Here is a 25,192-nt window from a genome sequence, read left to right on the forward strand (position 1 = left end):
CTGAGCCCAGGAGGTCGAGGTTGCAGTGAGCTGTGATCGCGCTACTGCACTCCAGCCTGGGCAGCGGAGTGAGACCCCGACGCAAAAAGTGAATTACTAGAAAGCGAAATAACATAGTAAATGAATACTATTGAGCCTGTTTTTTTTTTCTTATTGGGCCTGTAAATGAGAGGACTAGAACTTGAGGAGGATGGCATTTTCCTTGAGTGGAGTTCAAAGTGTTTTCTTTTTTAAATTTTTAAATTTCTTATTGCAGGAATGAGGGCTTGCCAAGTTGCCAGGACTGGCCTCGAACCCGCAGGCTCAGGCAGTCCACTTGCCTCGGCCTCCCAGAGTGCTGGGATGACAGGCTGAGCCACCGAACCCGGCCTCAGAGTGTTTTCTACCATCACGTTGATGATAGTCGCCTGTAGAAACACTCTTGGCTCCCTTGCCATCCAGAAGCAGGTGGTGGGCTGGGTGTGGCCCCCACACTACAGGTGATCTCCTGTTACAGGCGCTTTCAGGATCACCTTGCAACTGTGGTCAAGTCCGCGGAACAAATATCAGCAGGGTTTCTTTCTGTCCTTAGAAGATTTCCAGCTTATTTCTGTCTTATCTCTGTACCTGGTATAAAAAAGTACATGAAAGTTTTTTGCACTGTTTTGTCAGCGACTTCACGGTCCTTCCTCTTATCCTCGTGGAACGTGGGTTCTTTTTTGTTCTTCAGTAGCCACAGATGCTCTGTCTGGTAAAAGTGTCATTTTATTTTTCCCTTAGTCAATCCCAAGTTTCTGTTTCTGTCTAACATAGAGTTCTACTGCCTACCCAAGTCTCCTGGTACTTGGTCTTGTCTTGTAATAGGTCTGTTGATCCTGTAATGTTTTTTGTTGATTAAAATTATTGTTATTGGCCAGGCTTGTTGGTTCAACCTGTCATCCCAGCACTTTGGGAGGCCGAGGCGTGTGGATTGCCTGAGCCCGCGGGTTCAAGACCAACCCTGGCAACTTGGCGAGACCTCCTCTCTACAATCAATCAAAAATTAGCCGGGCGTGGCAGCGTGCGCCTGTAGTTCCGGCTACTGGGAAGGCTGAGGTGGAGGGATCGCCAGAGCCCAGCAGGTTGACGCTGGGTGGCCGTGTGTGTGCCGCTGCACTCCAGTCTGGGTGACAGAGTGAGACTCCAACTCAGAAAAAATAATTATTATTATAATTAAATTATTAAATCTTCTCTAACTTGCTTTGGTTATCAGTTCACCAGTATGTTGTGTATCCCTCCTAGTTTTGGGGCTTTCTAAAACATTTGGAGTCTCACTCTCTTGCCCAGGCTGGAAGGCAGTGGCATGCTCCCAGCTACTGCAGCCTCGACCTGCTGGGCTCTGGCGATGCTTCTGCCTTAGCCTTCCAAGTAGCCAGACTACAGGCATGCGCCACCACAACCAGCTCATTTTTCTTGCTTTATTGTAGAGGTGAGGTCTCACCAAGTTGCCCAGGCTGCTCTGGAACCTGTGGGCTCAGGCTGTCCTCTCACCTTGGCCTCCCAAAGTGCTGGGATTGTAGGCGTGAGCCACCATGCCCGGCCTTAAGTTAACTTTTCAAGTTTGACAGCCTGCTCTCATGAGGGGCATTTCAGTGTGGAGTGGAAATGTTGAACAGGCCGGTCTCAAGTGGGGAGTGGACCCTGGGTTGGAGCAGTGGTCACGGAAGGGGTCACAGGCATCGTCCTGGAAGTGTGGCCGTTCTCCCTGTGCCCTGGCGCTCAAGCAGCCTCTGGCAGTTCAGTCTCAGCTCTGGGTCACACTCGTGTGAATCATCAAACTCAAGACTGTGTAGCCAGTATGGCCACCTGATTGCAGGAGAATGCTCCTGTGTTTCTACTCTCTCTAGCAAGGTAGAAACGTTTCTTCACCCAAGTTTTCCTTTTTTAATTAAAAAGAGAAAAAAGTAAAACTTTTTATCGAAAAGCTTGAAGTCTGTGGAAAGGTCAGAAAAACAATGAACACCTGTGTGTTCTGTCTGTCACTGTTGGCCTTTGCCACACTGCCCAGATCTCTTGTGCACACACCTCCGCTCACACCTGTTGGGCCAAGCTACCCAAGGTCACAGACACGTGACACCGTCCCAGGTACCTATGGCAGCCTGCATGTCCCAAGATCAAAGTCCTTTTACACAACTCCATGCCTGTCACCACAACTAGCCAAACAGTACTAATTCAAGAATATCATGCAACGTGTCGTTTGTACTTTTGCTTGTCCAGGTGTTGCAAAAGTGTATTGTATATTTTTGTTTTGTTTTGTTTTGAGTTGAAGTCTCACTGTCACCCAGGCTAGAGTGCAGTGGCACGGGCTACAGCAGCCTCAACCTGCTGGGCTCAGGCGATTCTTCTGCCTCAGCCTCCCAAGTAGCTGGAACTACAGGCGTGTGCCACCACACCCGACTAATTTTCTTTTCCTTTTTCTTTTTTTTTTATTGCAGACATGAGGTCTCGCCAAGTTGCCCAGGCTGGTCCCAAATCCCTGGGCTCAGGCAGTCCTCTCGCCTCTGCCTCCCAAAGTGCTGGAGTGATGGGCATAAGCCCCTGTGCCTGGCTAAGCTTCATTTCTTTTTCTTTTCTTTTCTTTCTTTCTTTTCTTTTTTAATGAACACCAAGCGTTTATTTCTCACAGTTCTGGAGGCTGGGAGATCAAGGTGCCGGCAGATTAGGTGTCTGGTGAAGACCTGTTTCTTGGTTCACGGATGTGACCTCTCGCTGTGTCCTCATGTAGTAGACGAAGTGAACAAGCTCTCTTGGGCCTATTTTATTTATTTATTTATTTGGGTTGGAGTCTCACTCTGTCGCCCAGACTGGACTGCAGTGGCCGCTCCTGGCCACCACAGCCTCGACCTGCTGGGCTCTGGGAATCCTTCCACCTCAGCCTTCCAAGTAGCTGGAATTACAGGCATGCGCTACCACGCCCGGCTAGTTTTTGATTTATTGTAGAGATGAGGTCTTGCCAAGTTGCCCGGGTGGGTCTCAAACCCACGGGCTCTGGCAGTCCAGTCGCCTCGGCCTCCCAAAGCGCTGGGATTGCAGACTGAGCCACCGAGCCTGGCCGGGCCTATTTTATAAAGGCTTACTCCCATTTATGAGGGCTTCATCTTCATGATCTAGTGACCTCAGAAAAGGCCCCCTCTCCTAATGCCAACACCTTGTGAGTTAGGACTTTAACATGTGAATCTGGGGCCCACTCAAACATTCAGACTTAGCAAAAAGCTGATTGACAGTAGCGGGAACCTGCTGGGGTGGAGTGGGGTGGGAGGTGGAATCGACAGTCCTCGATATCTGCCTGGGGTTGGGGGGACACTCATCAGCAGTGAATATTTGTAAACCTAACCCTGAGTTGTACCCCACAATTTAAAAATAGAAATTAAAAGAGGAAAAAAAAAGGATAGATGCTAGCTGCCGTTATTTGAGAATAGAAGAGGTTGCCATTTGCTTTTTTTTTTTGAGTTGGAATCTCACACTGTTGCCAGGGCTGGAGTGCAGTGGCACACTCATGGTCACTGCAACCTTGACCTGCTGGGCTTGGGTGATCCTTCCACCTCAGCCTTCTAAGTAGCTGGAACCACAAGTGTGCGCCACCACTCCCAGCTAATTTTTTGATTTATTGTAGAGACGAAACCTTGCCAAGTTGTCTAGGCTGGTCTTCAACTCCTGGCTCAGGCAGTCCTCTTGCCTCCGCCTCCCAAAGTGCTGAGATTACAGATGTGAGCCACCGCACCTGGCAACTTAGTTATTTATCTCCACAAAATAATAATACGTTCACTAAAAATATAATATTAACCCAATGCCTTAAAGTAATATCGAAATCCAGTACTATGGGATTGAATGGTGCGTATATGTGTTTTGCTAAGTTAGTAACAATCTACATTATGTTTTCCAAATTCTATTGTTTTGGAAGGATGGGTATTGGGTTCTGGCATATTTTCAGGTATGGCACATTACCAGTAAAGGTCTGTTTATATGGAATGACATACAGAATGGTAACCACTTTAAATATACTATATCAGGAACTATGTACTTGACCCATAGTATATCTAAAAAATGACATTTTTCTTCTTCCTTTCCTCACTATGATACCAATCACGTCACATTTGAACAAAAAGTTTCTCTTTTGAATACGAATTTGACAGCTCCAAGACCTATTTTAGAAAATAATCTTGGAGAATGAGAAGGCATTTTGTCTGTTATACATGTCTTGATTATTTGGAATCGTAACGCTCACATTCAGGTAAATTTGATCACTCTTCGTATTTGTCTGTGTGAAAATGAATGAGTGCACATACCACGTGTCCCTGATAGAGGTGGGATATCCAGTTCGTATAATTGCCCACGACCTAGGCAATGGGTGGGTCAGAGCCCTGTCCAAGAGGTCACCTCAGGCTGGAGAGTTTGGTCTCTCTTTTGGTCTGCTCGTAGAATTTATCTGGTAATGCTTGCTGGAGCAAAGGTGACTGTCACAAGAGGTCCCTAGGCTGGGAATGTCTCAGGTCTCATCAGACTGTCCTGGTGTCACTCCTGTGTTAATTTTGTGAAAGCACCCAGCAAAGATCTCTTCCTGCAGCACGGTTACCTTGCTGACATCAGGTAGAGCATGTTATAATGATGACAGTGAATTTCTCTTAGTATTTAGTAGCCATGGGTGAACTCATCATTATAGCTAGTTTATTCACCTTGATACAATCTATTCACTGTGTGGGTTCAATAACTTTCAGCACTCTTGATTAATACATGTATATGCCAACAATAGCAAGATAATTGCTTTGATAATGTTTTGCGGTTTTAAAATTTCTATTTGTTTTGGTTTTTTGTAGTTGGAGTCTCACTCTGTCGCCAAGGCTGGAGTGCAGTGGCACGCTCACGGCACAACAGCCTTGACCTGCTGGGCTCAGGCAGTCCTTCCACCTCAGCCTTCCAAGTGGCTGGAACTGCAGGCGCACGCCGCCACACCTGGCTAATTTTTTTTAATTGTAGAGATGAGATCTCACCAAGTTGCCCAGGCTGGTCTTGAACCCCTGGACTCAGATGATCCTCACACCTCAGCCTCCCAAAGTGCTGGGATTACAGGCTTGAGCCCACTCCCAGACATGTTTTGCCTTTTTTAAGCTATCCTGCGTTTCCCAGGTTTTGGTGTCCGGGATGCATAAATGGCATCCATAAAAATGTTTTAAAAATTCTTAGCCGGGCTCGGTGGCTCACCCTGTCATCCCACGCCTTTGGGAGGCTGAGGTGAGTGGATTGCCTGAGCCTGCGGGTTCGAGACCCGCCTGGGCAGTGAGACCTCATCTCTACAATAAATCAAAAAAATCAGCCGGGTGTGGTAGCGCGCGCCTGTAATTCCGGCTACTCGGAAGGCTGAGGCGGAAGGATCGCCGGAGCCCAGCAGGTCGAGGCTGCGGTGACCGGGAGCGGCCACTGCACTCCAGTCTGGGCGACAGAGTGAGACTCCGACTCAAAAAAAACAAAAAAAAAAATTCTTATTCATGGGTGGATTCACGTGGCAGAAGCCAATATTGGTAAATTCTACCTCTGTCATGTTGTTTTCCTAACTTCAGGAGAGAGAAAACAGGCTTGTGAGCCCATCAGGATCTGTACGTAAGAGGTGCACTGATGCCACCGTTTCCTTGTCACTCCTAGGGAATGGGACGTTGTCGAAACTGAGGCGCATCGCAGGGGCCGGTGGCGCTCCATCAGGGTTCTGTATCTCACCATGTTCCTCAGCAGCATCGGTAAGTATTGGCTGCACGAAGTGAAAACAGTTCGGGGGAAGGGTGTGTTTTGATCTCATCTAATGTTTTTTTTTGTGTGTGTTGGAGTCTCACTCCGTCGCCCAGACTGGAGTACAGGGGCCGCTCCTGGCCACCGCAGCCCCGACCTGCTGGGCTCCGGCCATCCTTCCGCCTCAGCCTTCCAAGTAGCTGGATCCACAGGCGCGTGCTACCACGCCCGGCTAATTTTTGACTTATTGTAGAGATGAGGTCTCGCCAAGTTCCCCAAGCGGGTCTCGAACCCACGGGCTCGGGCAATCCACTCACCTCGGCCTCCCAAAGGCGCGGTATTACAGGCTGAGCCACCAAGCCCAGCTCATCTAATCTTTAAATTGTCCTGCATTGTGGTAAAAGATGTGTCCATAAAACCCACCGTCTGGCTACATCTTGGTTCAGTAGCATAAAGTGCCTCCACACTGTGGTGCCACCTATCTCCATAGGGTTCTCTCTCTTTTTTTTTTGAGTCAGAGTCTCACTCGGTTGCCCAGACTGGAGTGTAGTGGCACGCTCTTGGCCACTGAGCCTTGACCTGCTGAGCTCAGGTGATCCTTCTGCTTCAGCTTTCCAAGTAGCTAGAGCCACAGGTGTGTGCCACCATGCCCGGCTAGTTTTTTGATTTATTGTAGAGATGAGTTCTCACCATTTTGCTCAGGCTGGTCGCGAATCCATAGGCTAAAGCAGTCCTCTCCTCTGCCTCCCGGAGTGCTGGGATTACAGGTTTGAGCCACCGTGCCCGGTCAACTCTTCCGTCTTCCGTGGATGATTGCTTCTGCTGCTTCTTAAAGGTGCCAACCTTTTTCTTTTGAGTTGGAGTCTCACTCTGTCACCCAGGCTGGAGTGCAATGGCGCATACTCACAGCCACCCCAGCATCAACCTGCTGAACTCAGGCGATCCTTCTGCCTCAGCCTTCCAAGTAGTTGGGACTACAGGTGTACACCATCATGCCCTGCTAATTTTTTTGATTTATTGTAGAGATGAGGTCTTGCCAAGTTGCCCAGGCTGGTCTCGAACCCGTCGGCTCAGGCAATCCACTCGCCTTGGTCTCCCAAAGTGCTGGGATTACAGGCAGAGCCACCACACCTGACCCATTTTTAAATTTTAGATACTCAGTTTTAATCACAGCAGTGTCCTCATGCCCTCAAGACGGAGTGTGGATAATGGGATCTCAGCTGTGTCTCAAAGAATCAGGAGCAAAACAAAATGCAATTTGATGTATAAGACCGTTACATTTACAAGAAAAGAAATTCGTATTAACTAAATTCTTCTCCCTCTCCTTTCTGACCCATTCTTCCTCTCAGTTATTGGCCCCTTTTCTTCTGTGCTATAAGATAATAGCCAAATTATCCAACATCATCTTTTTCAAAAAACAAACATTGTTAAAAAAAAAACGAAGGTTCCCTACAGCAAGAGACTCAGCAATGTCACACCATTGGAATTCTTTACTGAACACTCATGCCAGATCTGCTATCGCCACAAAATCTATGGAGAAAAAGAAACCCTTGCGTTTCTCTAGTCTTTTTTTACTTTTCACAGACGTCTCACAAGTAAGACCCTGTTGGAATCACCACTGTATGCCCTAGGTGGCGTGCACGTGATTACACCAAACAGATGAAAAACATTGGGGCGTAAAGAACAGTTTGCCCTAGCTAGGCTCGGTGGCTCAGCCTGTAATCCCGTGCCTTTGGGAGGCTGAGGTGAGTGGATTGCCTGAGCCCGCGGGTTCGAGACCCGCCTCGGCAACTTGGCAAGACCTCATCTCTACAATAAATCAAAAAATAGCTGGGCGTGGTAGCACGCACCTGTAGTTCCAACTACTTGGAAGGCTGAGGCGGAAGGATCGCCGGAGCCCTGCAGGTCGAGGCTGTGATGGCCAGGAGCGGCCACTGCACTCCAGTCTGGGCAACAGAGTGAGATTCTAACTCAAAAAATAAAAGAATAGTTTGCCCTAATGCTATCTAGAGTTACTGCCAAGAGTTGAGATTAGAGGTCAGACCTTACTCGTAATCCTCAATGCTGCTAGTCACTGTGCTCATGCGTTCCAACAGGTTTTGGAAATGCTGGTCAAGCAAAGTTAACCAGATTCCCTGGGACTTTCACACGCTTTGTGATCATTTTCCTTCTTCTCGTCTTTCCTGCAATCAAGTTTCTCTCCCAAAAATACAAGCTAGAAGCCAGGACTTTAAAATCTTACCAAAGCCTTCAATAATTTCCATTTATAGGAAAAGTATGTAAGGAGAAATAGAGTCTCTTATTGTATTCATTATTGCCAGGGACTATAATTTTCAAGCCTTTGGTATTTATTTTTTTTTGATGATTAAAATCTTATTGCTTGATAAATTAGACATTTTAGTACATAAATTTGTAGGTTCAGAGTGGTATTTTAAAATCTATATTAAAAAATTGTATCTGTAATAGCGATTAAATAATTATAAGTATAAGTAACCGAGTTTGCCTCTTCACAGGGTTTTCTATTGTGATAATGTCAATATGGCCATATCTCCAAAAGGTTTGTACATTTCAATCTATTCTTCTTTTAAATAGCTGTAGTAGTATTAAATCCTGTGTAATTAAGCATTTTCTAGAGTCTCTTGGGTATTCTAATGGTTTAATCTCTACCAGAATAACAAGATATTAGTTCCACAAGAGGCTTATATGTTAGGCGACCCTAAGCTTTATGGTGCGACAGAACACTTGAGGCAGAGGAAGTGCTGGACCAGGAGAAAACAGCATCTTCCAGATGGTGCCAAGAGACTGCAGACCAGTGGCTGCCTGTCATGGGCTGGCACTGGCTCCTCCCCCGTGATGAGGAAACTAGACCGAGTCTGAATTCCCAAGTGTGCAAATGGTAATTCTGTGGAATAACTTAAAACCTTCCCACATTAAGGGTTATTATCCCTTTGCACTCAGATGTTCCCTTTGAGGGAACATCAAGGTATTGCTGGTGATTATACAGGACAAACTTAGGCCGGCGCACATGTTTCAAAGCTGTAGGTTTCCCTGAAGTTTTCCATTCAAACTGCACGGAAAAGCAAATAAAGGATGGGATGCATATTGGGATAGACATAAAAAAACATCAGCTGGTGTCACATAGAAAGAGAATGCGTAAAGTGCATTTGTTGGAATCACCACACACACCAACACTTCCTTGTAACAGAAGGAAGCCACAAAGAGTGCTTGCATCAGCATGGCAGCTGTGGCTACACCCTTTGTCTCATAAGCATACTTGGAAAGACAGGTGAGCAAGTTACAGTAGCTACTGTAGCCGTAAAAGAAAGAGACTTTCGAAGCTGAAGGCAGATCGTACTGAAGTGTCAAGCAGCACAGATCGAATGTCCCTACCTGCACGCAGTCGGAAAAGTAAAATTGGAAAAGTAACCTTCTGCTCAATTTCACGTCATGATTTCATAATTTGCAATTAGAAATGTTTATCCATTTATTCAGTTTGCGGAACAGCAAAATGAAAAGACGAAAGCGAGAGTAATAATAGAAACACCAGCGAAGATGAGTTAGATTTAGACTTTTGTACAGATAAGTAAGAAAAAATAAACATTGATGTGGAAGAAAACAATAGTAGCGGTGGTGATGTCATCCCACCCAGAAGAAAACAGGCGAGTGTGACAGAAAGTGATAGTGATGAAAGTGTTAGTTTCCAAGGAGTGGAAGACAATGCCTCGTGGCGTGAAGCGTGCAAGGCGAGCCTCCAGCGAGACGCATTTTGTTGTCCATCCTCAGACAACATGACCACAAACAGCAAGTACTGTAAGAGAACCCACGGACTATTTGACTGTGTATTTTACAAATGATTTAGTGAATAGTGTAATAAAAGACACAGATCGTTCTGCGGCTGAAAAAATAAGGAAAAGGCAGCTGTCACACAAATTGATTTGGCCTAAGTGGCATGATGTTGACCAACAGGGGTTTTTAGCTTTTCCTTTTTTTTTTTGAGATGGAGTCTCACTTGGTCGCCCAGACTGAAGTGCAGTGGCCGCTCCTGGCCACCACAGCCTCATCCGGCTGGGCTCCAGCGATCCTTCCGCCTCAGCCTCCCAAGTAGCTGGAACTACAGTCGCGTGCTACCAGGTAGCCTGGCTAATTTTTTTGATTTATTGTAGAGATGAGGTCTCGCCAAGTTGCCCAGGTGGGTCTTGAACCCGCAGGCTCAGGCAATCCACTCACCTCAGCCTCCCAAGGTGCGCTCAGCCTTTTTTTTTTTTTTTTTTTTTTGAGTTGTAATCTCACTCTGTCACCCAGGCTGGAGTGCAGTGGCACGGTCACGGCTACCACAGCCTCGGCCTGCTGGTCTCCAATGATCCTTCTGCTTCAGCCTTCCAAGTTGCTGGAACTATAGGTGCATGCCACCATGCCTGGCTAGTTTTTATGATTTTTATTGTAGCGATGAGGTCTCACCAGATCTTGAACCCCTGGGCTCAGGGAATCCTATCACCTTGGCCTCCCAAAGTACTAGGATGACAGGCTGAGCCACCACGCCCGGCGAGTTTTTTAGCTTTTACTGCAGTGATCTTAATGTGGGAGGAAGAAAATGAGACTGCACCGTCTGCTTGGATAGAAAAACACCAGGTGGAAGGCGCCCAGCAAGCTACTGTTGCATAACACATATCAGTGCACCTGCAATGCATGTCGGTGACTGTTTCACCCGTTGCCACGCATTAGACAAGTGTAAGCAACACAATTTTTATCTTTTTCTCATAAGTCAGTCCCTCTGTGTCCGAAGTTCCATTCTAAGCCAAATATCATCGCCATGAAATAATTGGTGCCAACGCTACGTGTTTAATATGAAGTGATCCGCTTTCTACTACTTTGCTAGCAGGTGCAGTCAAGTTATTGGTAGGTGGCCCGCAAGGTGTCTCCCAGCGCAGAGGGCTTGGCACGACGTGAGAAACAGAGTCAACGTGTGCGTCTTGATACTGTGACCGCAAGACAAGGGGGTGACGGGGAGGCTGAAGCCTGGTGGGTGCCTTGTCCTGCCCTGTCTTCATCTCCAGGCATAAACTTATTAAAAATCAGTGTATGAGCTGCGTGACTGGTCTACGGCAACATTTCAGTGAAGCTTCTTCCAGATCCCTTGTGCTTCCCAAGCTGGTCACTCCTTCCCCTGCCTCAGCCCGACGAATTCCTCTGCAGCCCCGAAGCTGCTCTCTGAGGTCTCCAGCAACTTAGCAGTTGATCAGACAGACCCTCGCCATCTTTAATGACGACTGGAGAGCCTTTGGCATGACTGTCCTCTCCCTACTTCCTGAAACCGTCTGTGCTGGTCTGTGTTCTGTTGCTTATAACAGAACGCCTGACAAACGGGGAAATTTGTAAAGACAAGGAATTTGTTCCCGTAGTTATGGAGGCTGACAAGTGCAGTGTTGACGGGCTGCATCTGGCCAGGGCCTTCCTGGGTGGGGACTCCGAGGAGGCCCGGGGCACGCAGGGTCCCGTGGCAAGGGGCTGAGCGCGCCAGCCCAGGCCACTCCTCCGCTGGAGTCCCGCCTGTTGACCTGCTGACCCACTGCCCCATGAAAGGCTCGACTCATCCCTGAGGGCAGAGCCTTCTCGGCCAGTCGCCGCGTAGAAGCCCACCCTTCCGTTCTGCCTCACTGGGGATTAAGTGTCCATTACATGTCACATGGGGACACGTTCCAGCCATGGCTTGCTTCTTGGCTTCTGTGACGCCTCTGCCCCGGCTGGCCTTTCAGCTCTCACCCCTCGTTCTTACGTCACTTGTGTCTTCCTTATCAGCTTGTTCCACACTTGTTGGTTCCCCCCAGGAGTTGATGTGTGTGTGTATTTTATTTTTGAGTCGGGGTCTCACTCTGTCCAAACTGGAGCGCAGTGGTACAACCATGTCTCACTGCAGCCTCCACATCCTGGGCTCAGGAGATCTCTCTCCTCAGCCTCCCAAGTAATTGGGACTATAGGTATGTGCCACCACGCCCAGGTACTTTTTTTGTTTTTTGTAGAGATGAGATCTCGCAATGTTGCCCAGGCTGATGTTGAACTCCTGGACTCAAGCCATCCTTCTGCCGTGGCCTTCCAAAGTGCTGAGATTACTGACGTGAGCCCTTTTTTTTTTTTTTTTTTTTTTTAAGAGACAGGGTCTTGCTATGTTGCCTAGGCTGGAGTGCAGTGGCCATTCACAGGCTCATTCATAGTGCACTACAACCTTAAACTCCTAGGTTCAATCAGTCCTCCTGCCTGGCCTCCTGAGTACCTGGGATTAAAGGTGCATGCCACTGTAAACATACTGTATTTTTACGGTATGTTAGCCAGGCACGGTGGCTGAAGCCTGTAATCGCAGAACTTTGGGGGGCTGAGGCGAAAGGATCGCCTAAGCTCAGGGGTTCGAGACCAGCCTGGGCAACTTGGTGAGACCTCATCTGTACAATAGATCAAAAAATAAGCCAGGTGTGATAGCGCGTACCTGTAGTTCCAGCTACTTGGAAGACTGGGGTGAAAGGATCACCGGAGCCCAGCAGGTCGAGGCTGCGGTGGCCAGGAGCAGCGTGCCACTGCACCCCAGCCTGGGCAACAGAGCAAGACTCCAACTAAAAAAAAACTCAAAAAAACAAACTGTTGATTTATCTCATAGCCCCTTTTCTAAGCTAAAATTTCCTATTTTTCTGAAAGTATTTTCTGAATTTTAGTCGTTTGGTTCATTGTTTGTCATGATATGTAAACCCTCTTTAAGTGGTGGAATACTAGACTGTCTTTGTAGAGAGGAAGAATTAGGAATGGGTTTAATGAGATAATTGTCCTTCGGCTTTGTGTTTTTATGATCTTTATGCGTTTGACAATTGTGTCTAGTTTTCTAAAATAATATTTACAGTGCTAATGGTTGTTTAGCCTATAGGATAGCATAAGTCTAAAGGATCATATTTATAAAAATTAAAGAATAAGTTATATTGCTTTTCAAGATGTTTTTGCTACATATATACAGGGGTGCCAAAAGTATACATATTTTTAAATTTCTTTGAGTCAGAGTCTCACTCCGTTTCCCAGGCTGGAGCATAGTGGCACGCTCACGGCTGCCCCAGTATCGACCTACTGGGCTCAGGCGATCCTTCTACTTCAGCCTTCCCAGTAGCTGGAACTATAGGTTTGCACTAACAGGCCCGGCTAATTTTTGATTTATTGTAGAGACGAGGTCTTGCCAGATTGCCTGGGCTGATCTCGAACCCTTGGGCTCAGGCAATCTACTCACCTCAGCCTCCCAAAGTGCTGGGATGACAGTCTGAACCACCAAGCCCAACCAGATATACACATTTTAAGTATGATATTCACTCATAAGATGGCATTAATCAAATGAATGCTCGTGTCACCATGTGACAGGCAGGGCAGTCAAAGAAAATGGCAGAAGCACATTGAGCGAACGTCATACTCCATATGTCTACTGTAATTCAATTCAACTTCGAAAAGTATACGTAGATAATATCCCGTTAACTGTTTATACATTGTTTTTGGAACACCCATATATATGTGTGTGTGTGTATTTATATATGTGCACACACGCACACACAGTGGATTTTCTTCGTAACAACATTTTTATGAAACAGAAATTACCATGATCATTCTAAAAGATCAGCCTTCCCAAGCATTTTACCCCTGTGTATAGTAAATTATTAGCACATTTTTTTTTTTTTGCGTTGGAGTCTCACTCTGTCACCCAGGCTGGAGTGCAGTGGCACTTTCACAGCCACCCCGGCCTTGACCTGCTGGGCTCAGGTGATCCTTCTGCCTCAGCCTTCCAAGTAGCTGGAACTACAGGCACGTGCCAGCACGCCCGGCTTATTTTTTGATTTGTAGTAGAGACGAGGTCTCACCAAATTGCCCAGGCTGGTCTCGAACCCCTCAGCTCAGGCAGTCTTCTCACCTCGGCCTCCCACAGCAGGGATTACAGGCTTCGGCCACTGTGCCCAGCTAGCACATTTAAATTTAAATTGTCAGGAATTTAACCCCTTACTGTAAGTGATGGTGTTGCACATGTTACAATGGTTGTTTTATTTTTTAATAGAAAATGTGTATGGTCAGACAAATGTATTTGGGTTTTGAACTTCCCTTTTCTTGGATAGCAGTTCCTATGGCGTGATGCTTTTTTCTGCAGGTGGATCAGACAGCCGATGCCAGTTTCCTGGGCTGGGTGATCGCTTCATTCAGTCTTGGCCAGATGGTAGCCTCACCGCTCTTTGGCTTATGGTCTAATCACAGACCCAGAAGAGAGCCTCTGGTCGTCTCCCTCTGTGTCTCGGTGGCAGCCAACTGCCTGTACGCGTATGTGCACGTGCCCGCCTCCCACAACAAGTACTACATGCTGGCTGCGCGGGGCCTGGTGGGCGTCGGAGCAGGTAATGTGTGGTCCATGCGGGTCGTGCCAGGTTCACGCTCCTCCTGACACCCACGGCGCTCTCTGATGGGGCCTCCTCCCTTCTCAGTCTGGTGTTTGGGAGTTCAACGCGCAGGTGTCTCACCGCAGACAGACACACGTCTTCCGTCGTCTGCCTTTGCCCACGATGTTCCTTGTACTTGCAGTTTCTCTTCTGTTCCCACCGTTCTTCGCCCTACAAGAGTTTGTTCATGCCGAGCGCGGCCGTGTGTGCCTGGGCAGGGCTGGCACCTCCAGACACTGAGGCAGGAGGATCTCTGGGTTCCAGGAGCTCAAGGCTGGCTTGGGCAACAGAGCCAGGCCGTCTCAAAACAAAACAAACAGCAGAAGCTTCCCTCCGCTCCAGGCCCACACCTCCTGCTCTCGGGCTACCCTGCTCCTTACAGACGCGCCTCGTCTCTGACGTGTCTCTGGGACCTGCTTGCACCTCGCCCGGTTTTGAGCCTTTTCCCCAATCAGATGGCAAACTTTTAGCAATTAGAGATAGTTGATGATATTTTAAATATTCTGTGGCCCCAACAGGGTCTCCTGAGCATAAGTGCTCAAGAAAGTTTTTCAGTTAAATAGTCAGCGAATTGTTTTCTGTTTCTTGTATTACAGGTCTATGCATAGAGTTTGTGAAACTTTTAAAAATAGTGTAGCAGTCTGAGGTATGCCATTCACTCAGTGCTTTCTTGATATTTAATAATGAAAAGTTTGCTATTCTTGTATCATTCGTTCATTTAGATCTTTCTTTGTGTTTTTTTTTTTTTTTTTTGAGATGGAATCTCTTTTGCACAGGCTGGAGTGCAGAGGCACGCTCACAGTCACCACAGCCTCGACCAGCTGGGCCCAGGCAATTGTCCTGCCTCAGCCTTCCAAGTAGCTGGAACCACACACGTGCGCCATCACACCTGGCTGATTTTTAAAAATTTTTATTGTAGAGGCGAGGTCTTGCCATGTTGCTCAGGCTGGTCGGGCCGTCCTCTCGCCTCCACCTCCCAGGGTGTCCTCTCGCCACCACCACACCTGGCGTTCACTGTGTTTTCGTGTTGCTGATTCCTGTGTTTCCTTAATGGATGCATGGGCTCAATAGAAATACCTTCCATGCTCTGCCTGATCATAAAGAGGAAGCAGTGACTCTGCTGTTGATCGGTATTTCTTCTTCTTCGGTTTAAAGCCAAGTTAGATGGAATTGTCTCGACTGAGGACCTTTCCTCTAAGAGCTTTGGGCTGTTGTGTCTTTTCTAGGAAACGTGGCGGTCATCAGATCCTACATCGCCGGCGCCACGTCCCTCCAGGAGAGGACCGGTGCCATGGCGAACACCAGCGCGTGCCAGGCCCTGGGCTTCATCCTGGGTCCAGGTGGGTCTCTGCCTGTCGTTGCTGAGCTGGAACCGGAAAGCTCTCGGGGCTCAAACGTCAGGTGTGATCCACGTCTGAAGCCGCGAGGCTGAAGGGGACGGCAGGGAGGCTAAGGCTTCCTGGTCCAGCGGGGGCCAGGCTCTTCCTGCCTCCACGCCAGCCTTCCTCTACGTTAGACGCGGTTAGTCCCATTTCGCGGATGAGGACGCCAAGCCAGCTGTCCAGTCGCCCTCTTGCTGAGTAGAAAAATACACGAATGAGATTTAGCACTTCCCCAAGGCAAGTTCACTTTTTTTGCTGAGTAGAGAAACTCATCATTTTTTTGCCTAAGTACTGTTGAAAAAACCACATAATTGGTTCATGCTGTGAATATGGCCACTGGAAATCACCAGTTTGAATCCAACCTTCGGTTTGCTTCCTCAGCACCCTGTGCCCTGCCCTGGGTTTCCACTGCTTCTTCCACTTAGCCAGAAAACCCTCAGCAGAGGAGAATCTTCCTCATCGTTCACCAGAATCTAATATTTCAGTGTAGGAATCTGGAACAGAGAGAAGCACAAAGGCAGAATAGTTCTAAATTCCATAAATGACATGAGGACGTGGTCTGGGCTTTTCCGCTTGCAAGTCTACCCTCAGTATTCAGTATCTAGTACCTGGGATAGTCTTAGATTCTTAGTATATATTTTTGACCATCTTGAAAGTATTTTTTTTTAGTTTGAGTTGGAGTCTCACTCTGTTGCCCAGGCTGGAGTGCAGTGGCATGCTCACGGCCACCACAGCCTCGACCCACTGGGCTCTGGCGAGCCTTCAGCCTCAACCTTCCAAGTAGCTGGAACTACAGGCACGCGCCACTAATTTTTTGATTTATTGGAGAGATGATGTCTCACCAAGTTGCCCGGGCGGGTCTCGAACCCGTGGGCTCAGCCAGTCCTCTCACCTCGGCCTCCCAAAGTGCTGGGATTATAGGCATGCGCCACTGTGCTCGGCCTTAAAAGTATTTTGAAGATGATCTCAGTCGGGCATGGTGGCTCATGCCTGTCATCTCAGCACTTTGGGAAGCCGAGGCGAGAGGACGGCCTGAGCCCAGGAGTTTGAGAACAACCTGGGCAACACAGCTAGCCCTCATCTCTACAAAAGATACAAAACATTCACCTGGTGTGGCAACGGATCCCTCAGTCCCGGCTACTCAGGAGGCTCCTCTGGTGGTTCGCTGGCCTGAGCCTGAGCCTGAGAGGGCTTACAGTATGTTACCTAAAATGTGTTATTTTCTTTGTTATAATAAAATTGATTATGGCCAGGTGTGGTGGCTCATGCCTTTCATCCCAGCACTTTGGGAGGCAGAGGTGAGAGGATTATCTGAGCACAGGATTTCGAGACCAGTCCGGGCAACTCAGCAAGAATTCATCTCTACAATAAATTTTAAAAAATTGGCCGGGCGTGGTAGCGCGTGCCTGTAGTTCCAGCCACTGGGAAGGCTGAGGCGGGAGGATCGCCGGAGCCCAGCAGGTCGAGGCTGCGGTGGCCAGGAGCGGCCCCTGCACTCCAGTCTGGGCGACAGAGTGAGACTCCAACTCAAAAAAAAAAAATCAAGAAATGATGAAATAAAATAAAGTTGAAGTCGGGCTTGGTGGCTCAACCTGTAATCCCAGCACTTTGGGAGGCCGAGGTGAGTGGATTGCCTGAGCCCGCGGGTTCGAGACCCGCCTGGGCAACTTGGCGAGACCTCATCTCTACAATAAATCAAAAAAATTAGCCGGGCATGGTAGCGCCCACCTGTAGTTCCGGCTACTCGGAAGGCTGAGGCGGAAGGATCGCCGGAGCCTAGCGGGTCGAGGCTGCGGTGGCCGGGAGCGGCCACTGTGCTCCAGTCTGGGCGACAGAGTGAGACTCCAACTCAAAAAAAATAAATAAATAAATAAAATAAAATAAAGTTGATTAAACTTTTATAATTCAGTCATGGAAGAAGTTGTATAACTTAAATTTCCTGTGGTTTGTCTTATTATTTTACAAAAAGGCCCGTTGGGCCGACTCTCCGTGAGTCATGGCCTTGTTTGCCATGATCCTCCCCAAGGAGCCTTTTCCAGTATTTGTTTTTCCCGGTCACTTTATCCCGTGACATTCCAGCACCGCAGCCCGGTTGTGTCTTTGAGGTGCTGCGAGACATGCCTGTGCTTTATCCTTCAAAAGGCTACATTTTCCCACCAGTCTTGTGGCCATTATTCCATTTTTTATCCTGTGCCTTCCAGAGAACTCACCTGTGTACATTTCATGTTAACCAGTTTTCCAGACGTGCTTTGCGCTCATCGGAGACAAGGGTGTGACGTGGGAAGCCCTGAGGCTGCAGGTCAACATGTACACAGCGCCAGTGCTGCTGGGCGCCCTGCTCGGGGTCCTCAACATAGTTCTGATCCTTGTTGTGTTAAGGTAAGGAGCTCCAGATGCTAAAATCACCCTCGTCGCTAGCGGGGTTCAGGAAGCCTTGTGATGATCCCTAGGAATGTGTTCTTGGTTTTCGATCACACGGTGCTTGGGCATGTCATCCTGACAACAAGATAATAGACACCTACTGTCTGAAAACGGATTGTGCATGTCTGGGAAGGTTCCAGGCTGGGTCTTGATGTACTGTGTGTCCAAGTCAGGGAGTGGTGTGCAAGCAACATTCTAAGCTGATGACTGGATTTGTATCCATCTTTTTTTTTTTGAGTTGGAGTCTCACTCGGTCGCCTAGACTGGAGTGCAGTGGCCGCTCCCAGCCACCACAGCCTTGTCTGCTGGGCTCCAGCAATCCTTCCGCCTCAGCCTTCTGAGTAGCCAGAATTACACATGTGCTACCACGCCCGGCTGATTTTTTTATTTTATTGTAGAGATGAGGTTTCGCCTGCCCAGGCGGGTCTCGAACCCGTGGGCTCAGGTGTATCCATGTTAATTATAAAAGTTGCTAGTAGCGTGTAGCTCTTATATTTTATAGATTAGAAGTTTTCTAAGGCTGCTTACGTTTTATTACTTTATATTTTATTTTATTTGTGTGTGTGCGTTGTATGTCAGAGTCTCGCTCTGTTGCCCTGGCTGGAAGGCAATGGTACGATCGCGGCTCCCTGCAGCCTTGACCTGCTGGGCTCAGGCGATCCTCCTGCCTCAGCCCCCGAGTAGCTGGAACTACAGGCACACACCACCGAGCCCACCTAAGTTTTGATTTATTGTAGGGACGAGGTCTCACCAAGTTGCCCACGCTGGTCTTGAACCTCTCTGGGCTCAGGTAGTCTTCTAGCCTCTGCCTCCCACAGTGCTGGGATGACAGGCATGAGCTACCACTTCCAGCCTACTTTATATTTCTCTAGTGTGTTTTATACAGAGTTTGAAAACATTTATAGCTAGTTTTTAAAACTTCAAATAGTGACTAAGGTAGATCATGCATGCTTTTGACTGCATTGAGTGTTTCTTTCATTTCCCTGTTTTTGATAATATGATAAGAAGTGTAACTTCTTTTTAAGTTTATTGGTCATTTTCTCAATGGCAATTTTATTACTCAGAAGCCAGTAAAAGAAAGGATATCAGAATGTGAAAGAGTAGAATGCTAGTAATAATAAATGTAAGCCATTTCTCTGTGGAACACTAAGCCCTCATGGATACAATGTTTATGTTTTTCTTTTTAAGAGAATATCGTGTGGATGACTCAGGGCGGCAGTGTAAAAATGTTAATTTTGAAGAAGGTACTGTGAGCCGGTTCCACTGAATAGCTGTCACGCCATCACAGCGTTTCTCCTCATTCTGTCTGTCTGGTATTTGCTTGGATTTTGCTTCTGAGGGTAGCACAGTGGGTGACTGGGGAGATTGTCACAGGTGAAAGTGACCCAAATTAATTTTTTTTTTAAAACGTCATATTCATATCCATTATTTGGTGTTGACAGTTGGCGAGATTAAGACCATTGCTAAAAACCACTTTGTCTTATTTTCAAAGAGCCAGCATCCTAACACATTTGAGATCACTGAGACAATTCAGTGTTTTTGCTGCCAAATGAGCGAGTTTTTCTGTTTCAATGGATTCTTCACGCCCTTTTTTTTTTGAGTTGGAGTCTCACTCTATCACCCAGACTGGAGTGCAGTGGCCGCTTCCGGCCCCCGCAGCCTCAACCTGCTGGACTCGGGCGATCGTTCTGCCTCAGCCTTGCAAGTAGCTGGAACTACAGGCGCGTGCTACCACGCCCGGCTCGTTTTTGATTTATTGTAGAGATGGGGTCTCGTCAAGTTGCCCAGGCGGGTCTCGAACCCGCGGGCTCAGGCCATCCACTCACCTCAGCCTCCCAAGGCGCGGGATGACAGGCTGAGCCACCGAGCCCGGCTGATTCTTCACTCCCTTAATCATGAGATGTTGTTTTTCCATTCTCCTTTTTTTTGCGAGTCAGGGTCTCCTTTGTTGCCCAGGCTGGAGGCAGTGGCACGATCATGGCGACTGCAGCCTCGACCTCCTGGGCTCAGGCAGTCCTTCCGCCTCAGACTCCTGAGTGGCTGGGACTATAGGGGTGCCGCCACACCCAGCCAATTTGATTTTTTCATAGAGAGGAGGTCTTGCTCTGCTTCCCAGGCTGGTCTTTGACTCCTGGGTTCAAGCAGTCCTCCTGCCTTGGCCTCCCAAAGTGTTGGGATGACAGGTGTGAGGCCCTGTGGCCAGCCATGTTTTTCCTTTTTATGTTTATTCTGTTGTTGTACGTTCAGTATACATTTTTCAGCCTTTGGATCTTCCCTGACTCACATAGTCAGAGAACCTGATAAGTTGATATATTTTACCAAATAGGCCATTATTTGTGTACTTATTGTATCCTCCATGGCACGTCTCCTGCCATATGACAGAAAAAAATGCAGCTTAGCTCTCGCTTTCCTGAGTTTATGAAGCTGTAGTAAGACACAGCCCCATTTTACAAAGTGCTTTCTTTTTTTTTTGAGTCGGAGTCTCACTGTGTCGCCCAGGCTGGAGTGCAGGGGCACGTTCCCGGCCACCGCAGCCTCGACCCGCTGGGCTCTGACGATCCTTCTGCCTCAGCCTCCCAAGTAGGTGGAACCACAGACGTACACCACTATGCCCGGCTAATTTTTTGATTTATTTTAGAGATGGGATCTCACCTAGTTGGCAGGCTCCAATCCCTGGGCTCAGGCAGTCCTCTCGCCTCCACCTCCCAAAGTGCTGGGATTACAGGCCACTGCGACTGTCCACCAAGTGCTTTCATAGTTATTTTATTTCCCTTCCACGACAGCAGTAGTGGAAGTGAAGTGAAGTGTAGCCGGGTGGACAGCAGAAGGATGGGGCGCTATGGAAGGTCTTGAACAAGAAGGTCACGCAGTAGACTCCCTGCGGGGCTGGTCCAGACACGTGAGGCCTGCGCGAGGGCGTGGCTGATCCAGAGGAAGGAGAGGCAGGACACTGAAGGGAAGACCAGGATCTTGACAGCTGGCCAGTCCCAGGTTGTTGGAAGAATGAGAGCAGGCCCTTAGGAGGGGAGGCCGGCTGAGGGAGGGATTCCTTGTGGAGTCAGCGGGACATACTGTTGCCAGGGAACAGCCAGAAGTCGCAGAGGCATCTGTCATTTGGGCGGTCGAGGGCAAAGCTGACGGCAAATGCCGAGCGGCCAGGAGGAAGCGAGAGAGAGAGGAGGGGACAGCGGATCGCAGGTGGCGAGGCGGCGCTGAGTCTGGGGTGCAGATGTGGGAATGCCCGTGAGCACTTTCAACGTGAAAAGTAAAAAGAAAGGCCCGGCGCGGTGGCTCACGCCTGCGATCCCAGCCGACTCAGGAGGCTGAGAAAGAGGACTGCTCCAGTGCAGGAGTTTGAGACCTGCCTGGGCAACCTAGTAGGCCCTCGTCTGTAAGAAAACATTAAAAAATGAAAAAATATTTAGTTAAAGTGGGAAAAATTCTGCAACTGAAAATTAAAGCAGGCTGGGGGCGGTGGCTCAAGCCTGTCATCCCAGCACTTTGAGAGGTCAAGGCAAGAGGATTGCCCGAGCCCAGGGGTACGAGACCAGTCGGGGCACCATGGCGAGACCTCGTCTCTACAATAAACCAAAGAATTAGCCGGTTGTGATGGTGCATGCCTCTGGTTCCAGCTACTTGGAAGGCAGAGGCAGAAAGATCCCCTGAGCCCAGCAGGTCGAGGCTGCGGTGGCCGTGAGCGTGCCACTGCACTCCAGCGTGGGTGACAGAGTGAGACTCCAACTCAAAAAAAAAAAGAAAAGAAATTTAAAGCAAATATATCTGTATGTGTGCTATCACTGTTCTAGGTGTCTGTAAAATGCATTCCTATTTTGGATTGGAAGTCACCAAATGGAAAATAAGTCTGAGTATTTTTTGAAGCAGTAGGGTTGAAATTCACTCTATCTTCTTAATGCCATTTAAAAATGATTCCTGCCACATAAATCCTCTTACTATGAAGCTGCTTGGAAGCCTACGCATGATTGTCCATGGAGTTTGCCTCGGCCAGTTTCCCCTCTGTTGTCGAGTATCTAGGAGAGGCCTCTGGACCGGCCATGAGACTTCTCTGTTTCCTGCAGCCAACGTAGACGCGGCTCCGGCCCCTCAAGGACACATCGACCAGGTCGCCGTGCTGGCCACCAACGTGCTGTTTTTTGTGGTTCTGTTTATCTTTGCCCTCTTCGAAACGTAAGTTCTGTTTTGTCTTCATCTAAATTAGATTACGTGATTAACCTTTATTTCTTTTTTCTGAGTCAGAGACTCACTCTGTCAACCAGGCTGGAGTGCAGTGCCACGCTCTTAGACTCTGCAGCCTGGACCTACGGGACTCAGGCGATCCTTCCGCTTCAGCCTTCCAAGTAGCTGGAACTATAGATGCACGCCCAGCTAATTTTTTTAAAAAATTTATTTTAGAGACAAGGTCTCATCATGTTGCCCAGGCTGGTCTGGAACCCTTGGTCAGGCAGTCCTCTGGTCTCCACCTCCCAAGGTGCTGGGATGATAGGCGTGAGGCGCCGTGCCCCGCTTACTTTTTTTATCGGGATATAAAAGCACATATATGTTTTGTGGTTTTTAATTTGAATTTATTAATCTTTTGTTTATAGTCATATTACCTTATCTTACTTTCTTATAAAGGAATCTGTTTTGCTAATCTTTTCCCCTTTCATCTGAATTTTATGATAATTACAGTTATAAACCTTTACTTAGTATCATCATTTAATGAACCGTAAGCAGTATACACTGCCTACTTATGTATGCAGGCTTCTGTCTGGCAATTTTAACTCCATTTAATCCCTAATCTTGCAAAAAAATTAGTAAATTGCAAAATATCTGCCTTGTTCAGGCTTTAGTGAGTTTTATTTACCATAATGGCCCTTTTATTTTTAAAATACTTTTCCATTAAATTATAAAGAGAGTACATTTTTATAAACATTCCAAAGATGACAGCTATCTTCCACATCCACTGTATTCTGTGGAGGCAGCTAATACTTCCTCAGTTGGGATTTTTTCTGTGCAAATACGAGTGTGTGCATCCGTTAAACTCACACAGACTGTGTGATGTGATCATTTGACAACATGGTTTGTTCACTTATCCACACATGGTGAGATTTTTATGCTGGCACCTGTAGATTGGCTTGATGCTTTTATTTTTTTTATTTCTGAGTTGGGGTCTCACTCTGTCGCCCAGGCTGGGGTGCAGTGGCAAGCTCATAGCCACCGCAGCCTCGACCTGCTGGGGTCAGGCGATTCTTCCGCCTCAGCCCTCCAAGGAGCTGGAACCACAGGCATGCGCCACCATACCCAGCTAATTTCTTTTTTGATTCATTGTAGAGATGAGGTCTCGCCAGGTTGCCCAGGCTGGTCTCGAACCCCTGTGCTCAGGCAGTCCTCCTCCCTCTGCCTCCCAAAGTGCTGGGATGACAGGCATGAGCCTGTTCTTTTTAAAGAAGTTTTGAGTGTAAATTCCATTTTGTAGTCAGCTAACAGGTCGCACGCAGGAGAGGAGACTGGCGAAGCAGGACGCAGTCGTCACGCGAAGGAAGGGGGACGCTCAGGGGCAGGAGGAGGGGTGTGACGTGAAGGGGGGGTGGGAGAGGCCCCGCCAGAGCGCAGCAGCCCCGGTTCTCGGCCCAGCAGGGAGCCAGAATCCTGGAGTCATGATGGATCCGGAGGAGTTAGGGTTGGTTTGGCTTGCTTCCTTTTTTCCGGGTTTTCTCTTTTGGGTTTCCTTTTCCGGACTTCTTCAGGCTTTTTCCAGGGTGCTTCAGGTCAGCATTAGCAAGTGGCATACGGGTAGGCAGGAGGAGTCACCTGTGCACGTCACAATACCACGTGCTCGAAGCGCACGTCGGTCTGGCACCGTGGGCAGGCCGCAGGTTCCCGGACGTGCGGGTGCGGAGCCGCGCGGCCACCGCCCCGAGGACGGGGGGCCCGTCTCTCCGTGAGGGAGAGTGACTCCTCCTTGCTCTCCAGCATCATCACCCCCTTGACCATGGACATGTACGCCTGGACGCAGGAGCAAGCCGTGCTGTATGGGGGGATCATACTCGCCGCCCTGGGGGCCGAGGCGGTCGCCGTTCTCCTAGGGGTGAAAATCCTCTCCAAAAAGTAAGTTTGGGGCTTGTGGTTTTGTTTCAGGTCTATTTTTTAAAAATACAACGTGAAACAGAGCTAGCTCTGCAAGTGCACATGCCAGTGAAATAATTTAAAGCTTTTCTCTCATTATGTGTTAGCTACAGTGCTTGCAAATTTGCATACACATTTAAAATGTGTGGCGATAGCCGGTCTCGGTGGCTCGGCCTGTCATCTCGCGCCTTTGGGAGGCTGAGGTGAGTGGATGGCCTGAGCCCGCGGGTTCGAGACCTGCCCGGGCAGCGAGACCTCATCTCTCACAGTAAATCAAAAAAAAAATCAGCCGGGCATGGTAGCGCGCGCCTGTAATTCGGCTACTCGGAAGGCCGAGGCGGAAGGATCGCCGGAGCCCAGCAGGTGAGGTTGCGGTGGCTGGGAGCAGGTCGAGGCTGCGCTCCAGTCTGGGCGACAGAGTGAGACGCCAACTCAAAAAAAAAAAAAAATGTGTGGCAATATTTCTATACCTTATGGCATTTCTTTGGTAAAACAAAATATCTTACAAAGTAAATAATTCTCTCCTAAAGTATTTTCTCTTTTGTATATTATGTTTCATGTAAAGTATTTATTAAAATGAATTTCATATAAAACGTTATACTGTATGGTGATATATATTAGGCAAGAAGAAAGATTCAGTAGTTAAGTTTGGAAAATCCTGGCTAAGTTTCCCACACTTGTTTATTCTAGCACTTTTGAGTCTTCAGTATTTATGCACCACACGGCCATCGTGGCAAATACGGTTTGTAGCATTTCTCGGCCACCTGACGACAGAACGCTCTTTTTGAAACACTTCTCCAGCCTGGGCGACAAGAGTGAGACTCCAGCTCAAAAAAAAAAAAAAAAACAACATACACACACTGCGTGATTTTAATTCTTTTCAATTGTTCAGAGAGTTTTTTTCTTTAAATCTAGCCAAATTCAAAGGAGACATTTAAAATTGATGCATAACACACACGTGTTCAGAGTCCGTGTGAAGACCAGCCTGGGGTCCCCGGACTGTCCCTCGCCGTCAGCCTTCACCTCTTCGCTGTGCCGAGCACAGCTGGGTCATTTCCCCCTGGCTGTCGGAAACGGGCCGCAGCCTGG

General features: G+C 48.1%; 1 protein-coding gene across 1 annotated transcript in view; it reads left to right on the forward strand.

Annotated features, from left to right (window-relative positions):
* Positions 1–5,662: 5,662 nt before the first annotated feature.
* The window catches only part of MFSD8 (major facilitator superfamily domain containing 8), a gene marked incomplete at its 3' end in the record, with an annotated part of 25,173 nt that continues 5,643 nt past the window's right edge, over positions 5,663–25,192 (forward strand). Inside the window, exons 1-8 of the mRNA XM_008070505.2 lie at positions 5,663–5,747; positions 8,250–8,293; positions 13,895–14,135; positions 15,404–15,517; positions 17,794–17,938; positions 19,169–19,224; positions 22,057–22,165; positions 23,951–24,085. Of these exons, the coding sequence (XP_008068696.2) occupies positions 5,729–5,747; positions 8,250–8,293; positions 13,895–14,135; positions 15,404–15,517; positions 17,794–17,938; positions 19,169–19,224; positions 22,057–22,165; positions 23,951–24,085 (863 nt within the window). The remainder of the gene's footprint in view (positions 5,748–8,249; positions 8,294–13,894; positions 14,136–15,403; positions 15,518–17,793; positions 17,939–19,168; positions 19,225–22,056; positions 22,166–23,950; positions 24,086–25,192) is intronic.

This window comes from Carlito syrichta, unplaced genomic scaffold (assembly GCF_000164805.1).
Source record: "Carlito syrichta isolate Samal-C Ts95f unplaced genomic scaffold, Tarsius_syrichta-2.0.1 Scaffold111640, whole genome shotgun sequence".
Classification (NCBI taxonomy): domain Eukaryota; kingdom Metazoa; phylum Chordata; class Mammalia; order Primates; family Tarsiidae; genus Carlito; species Carlito syrichta.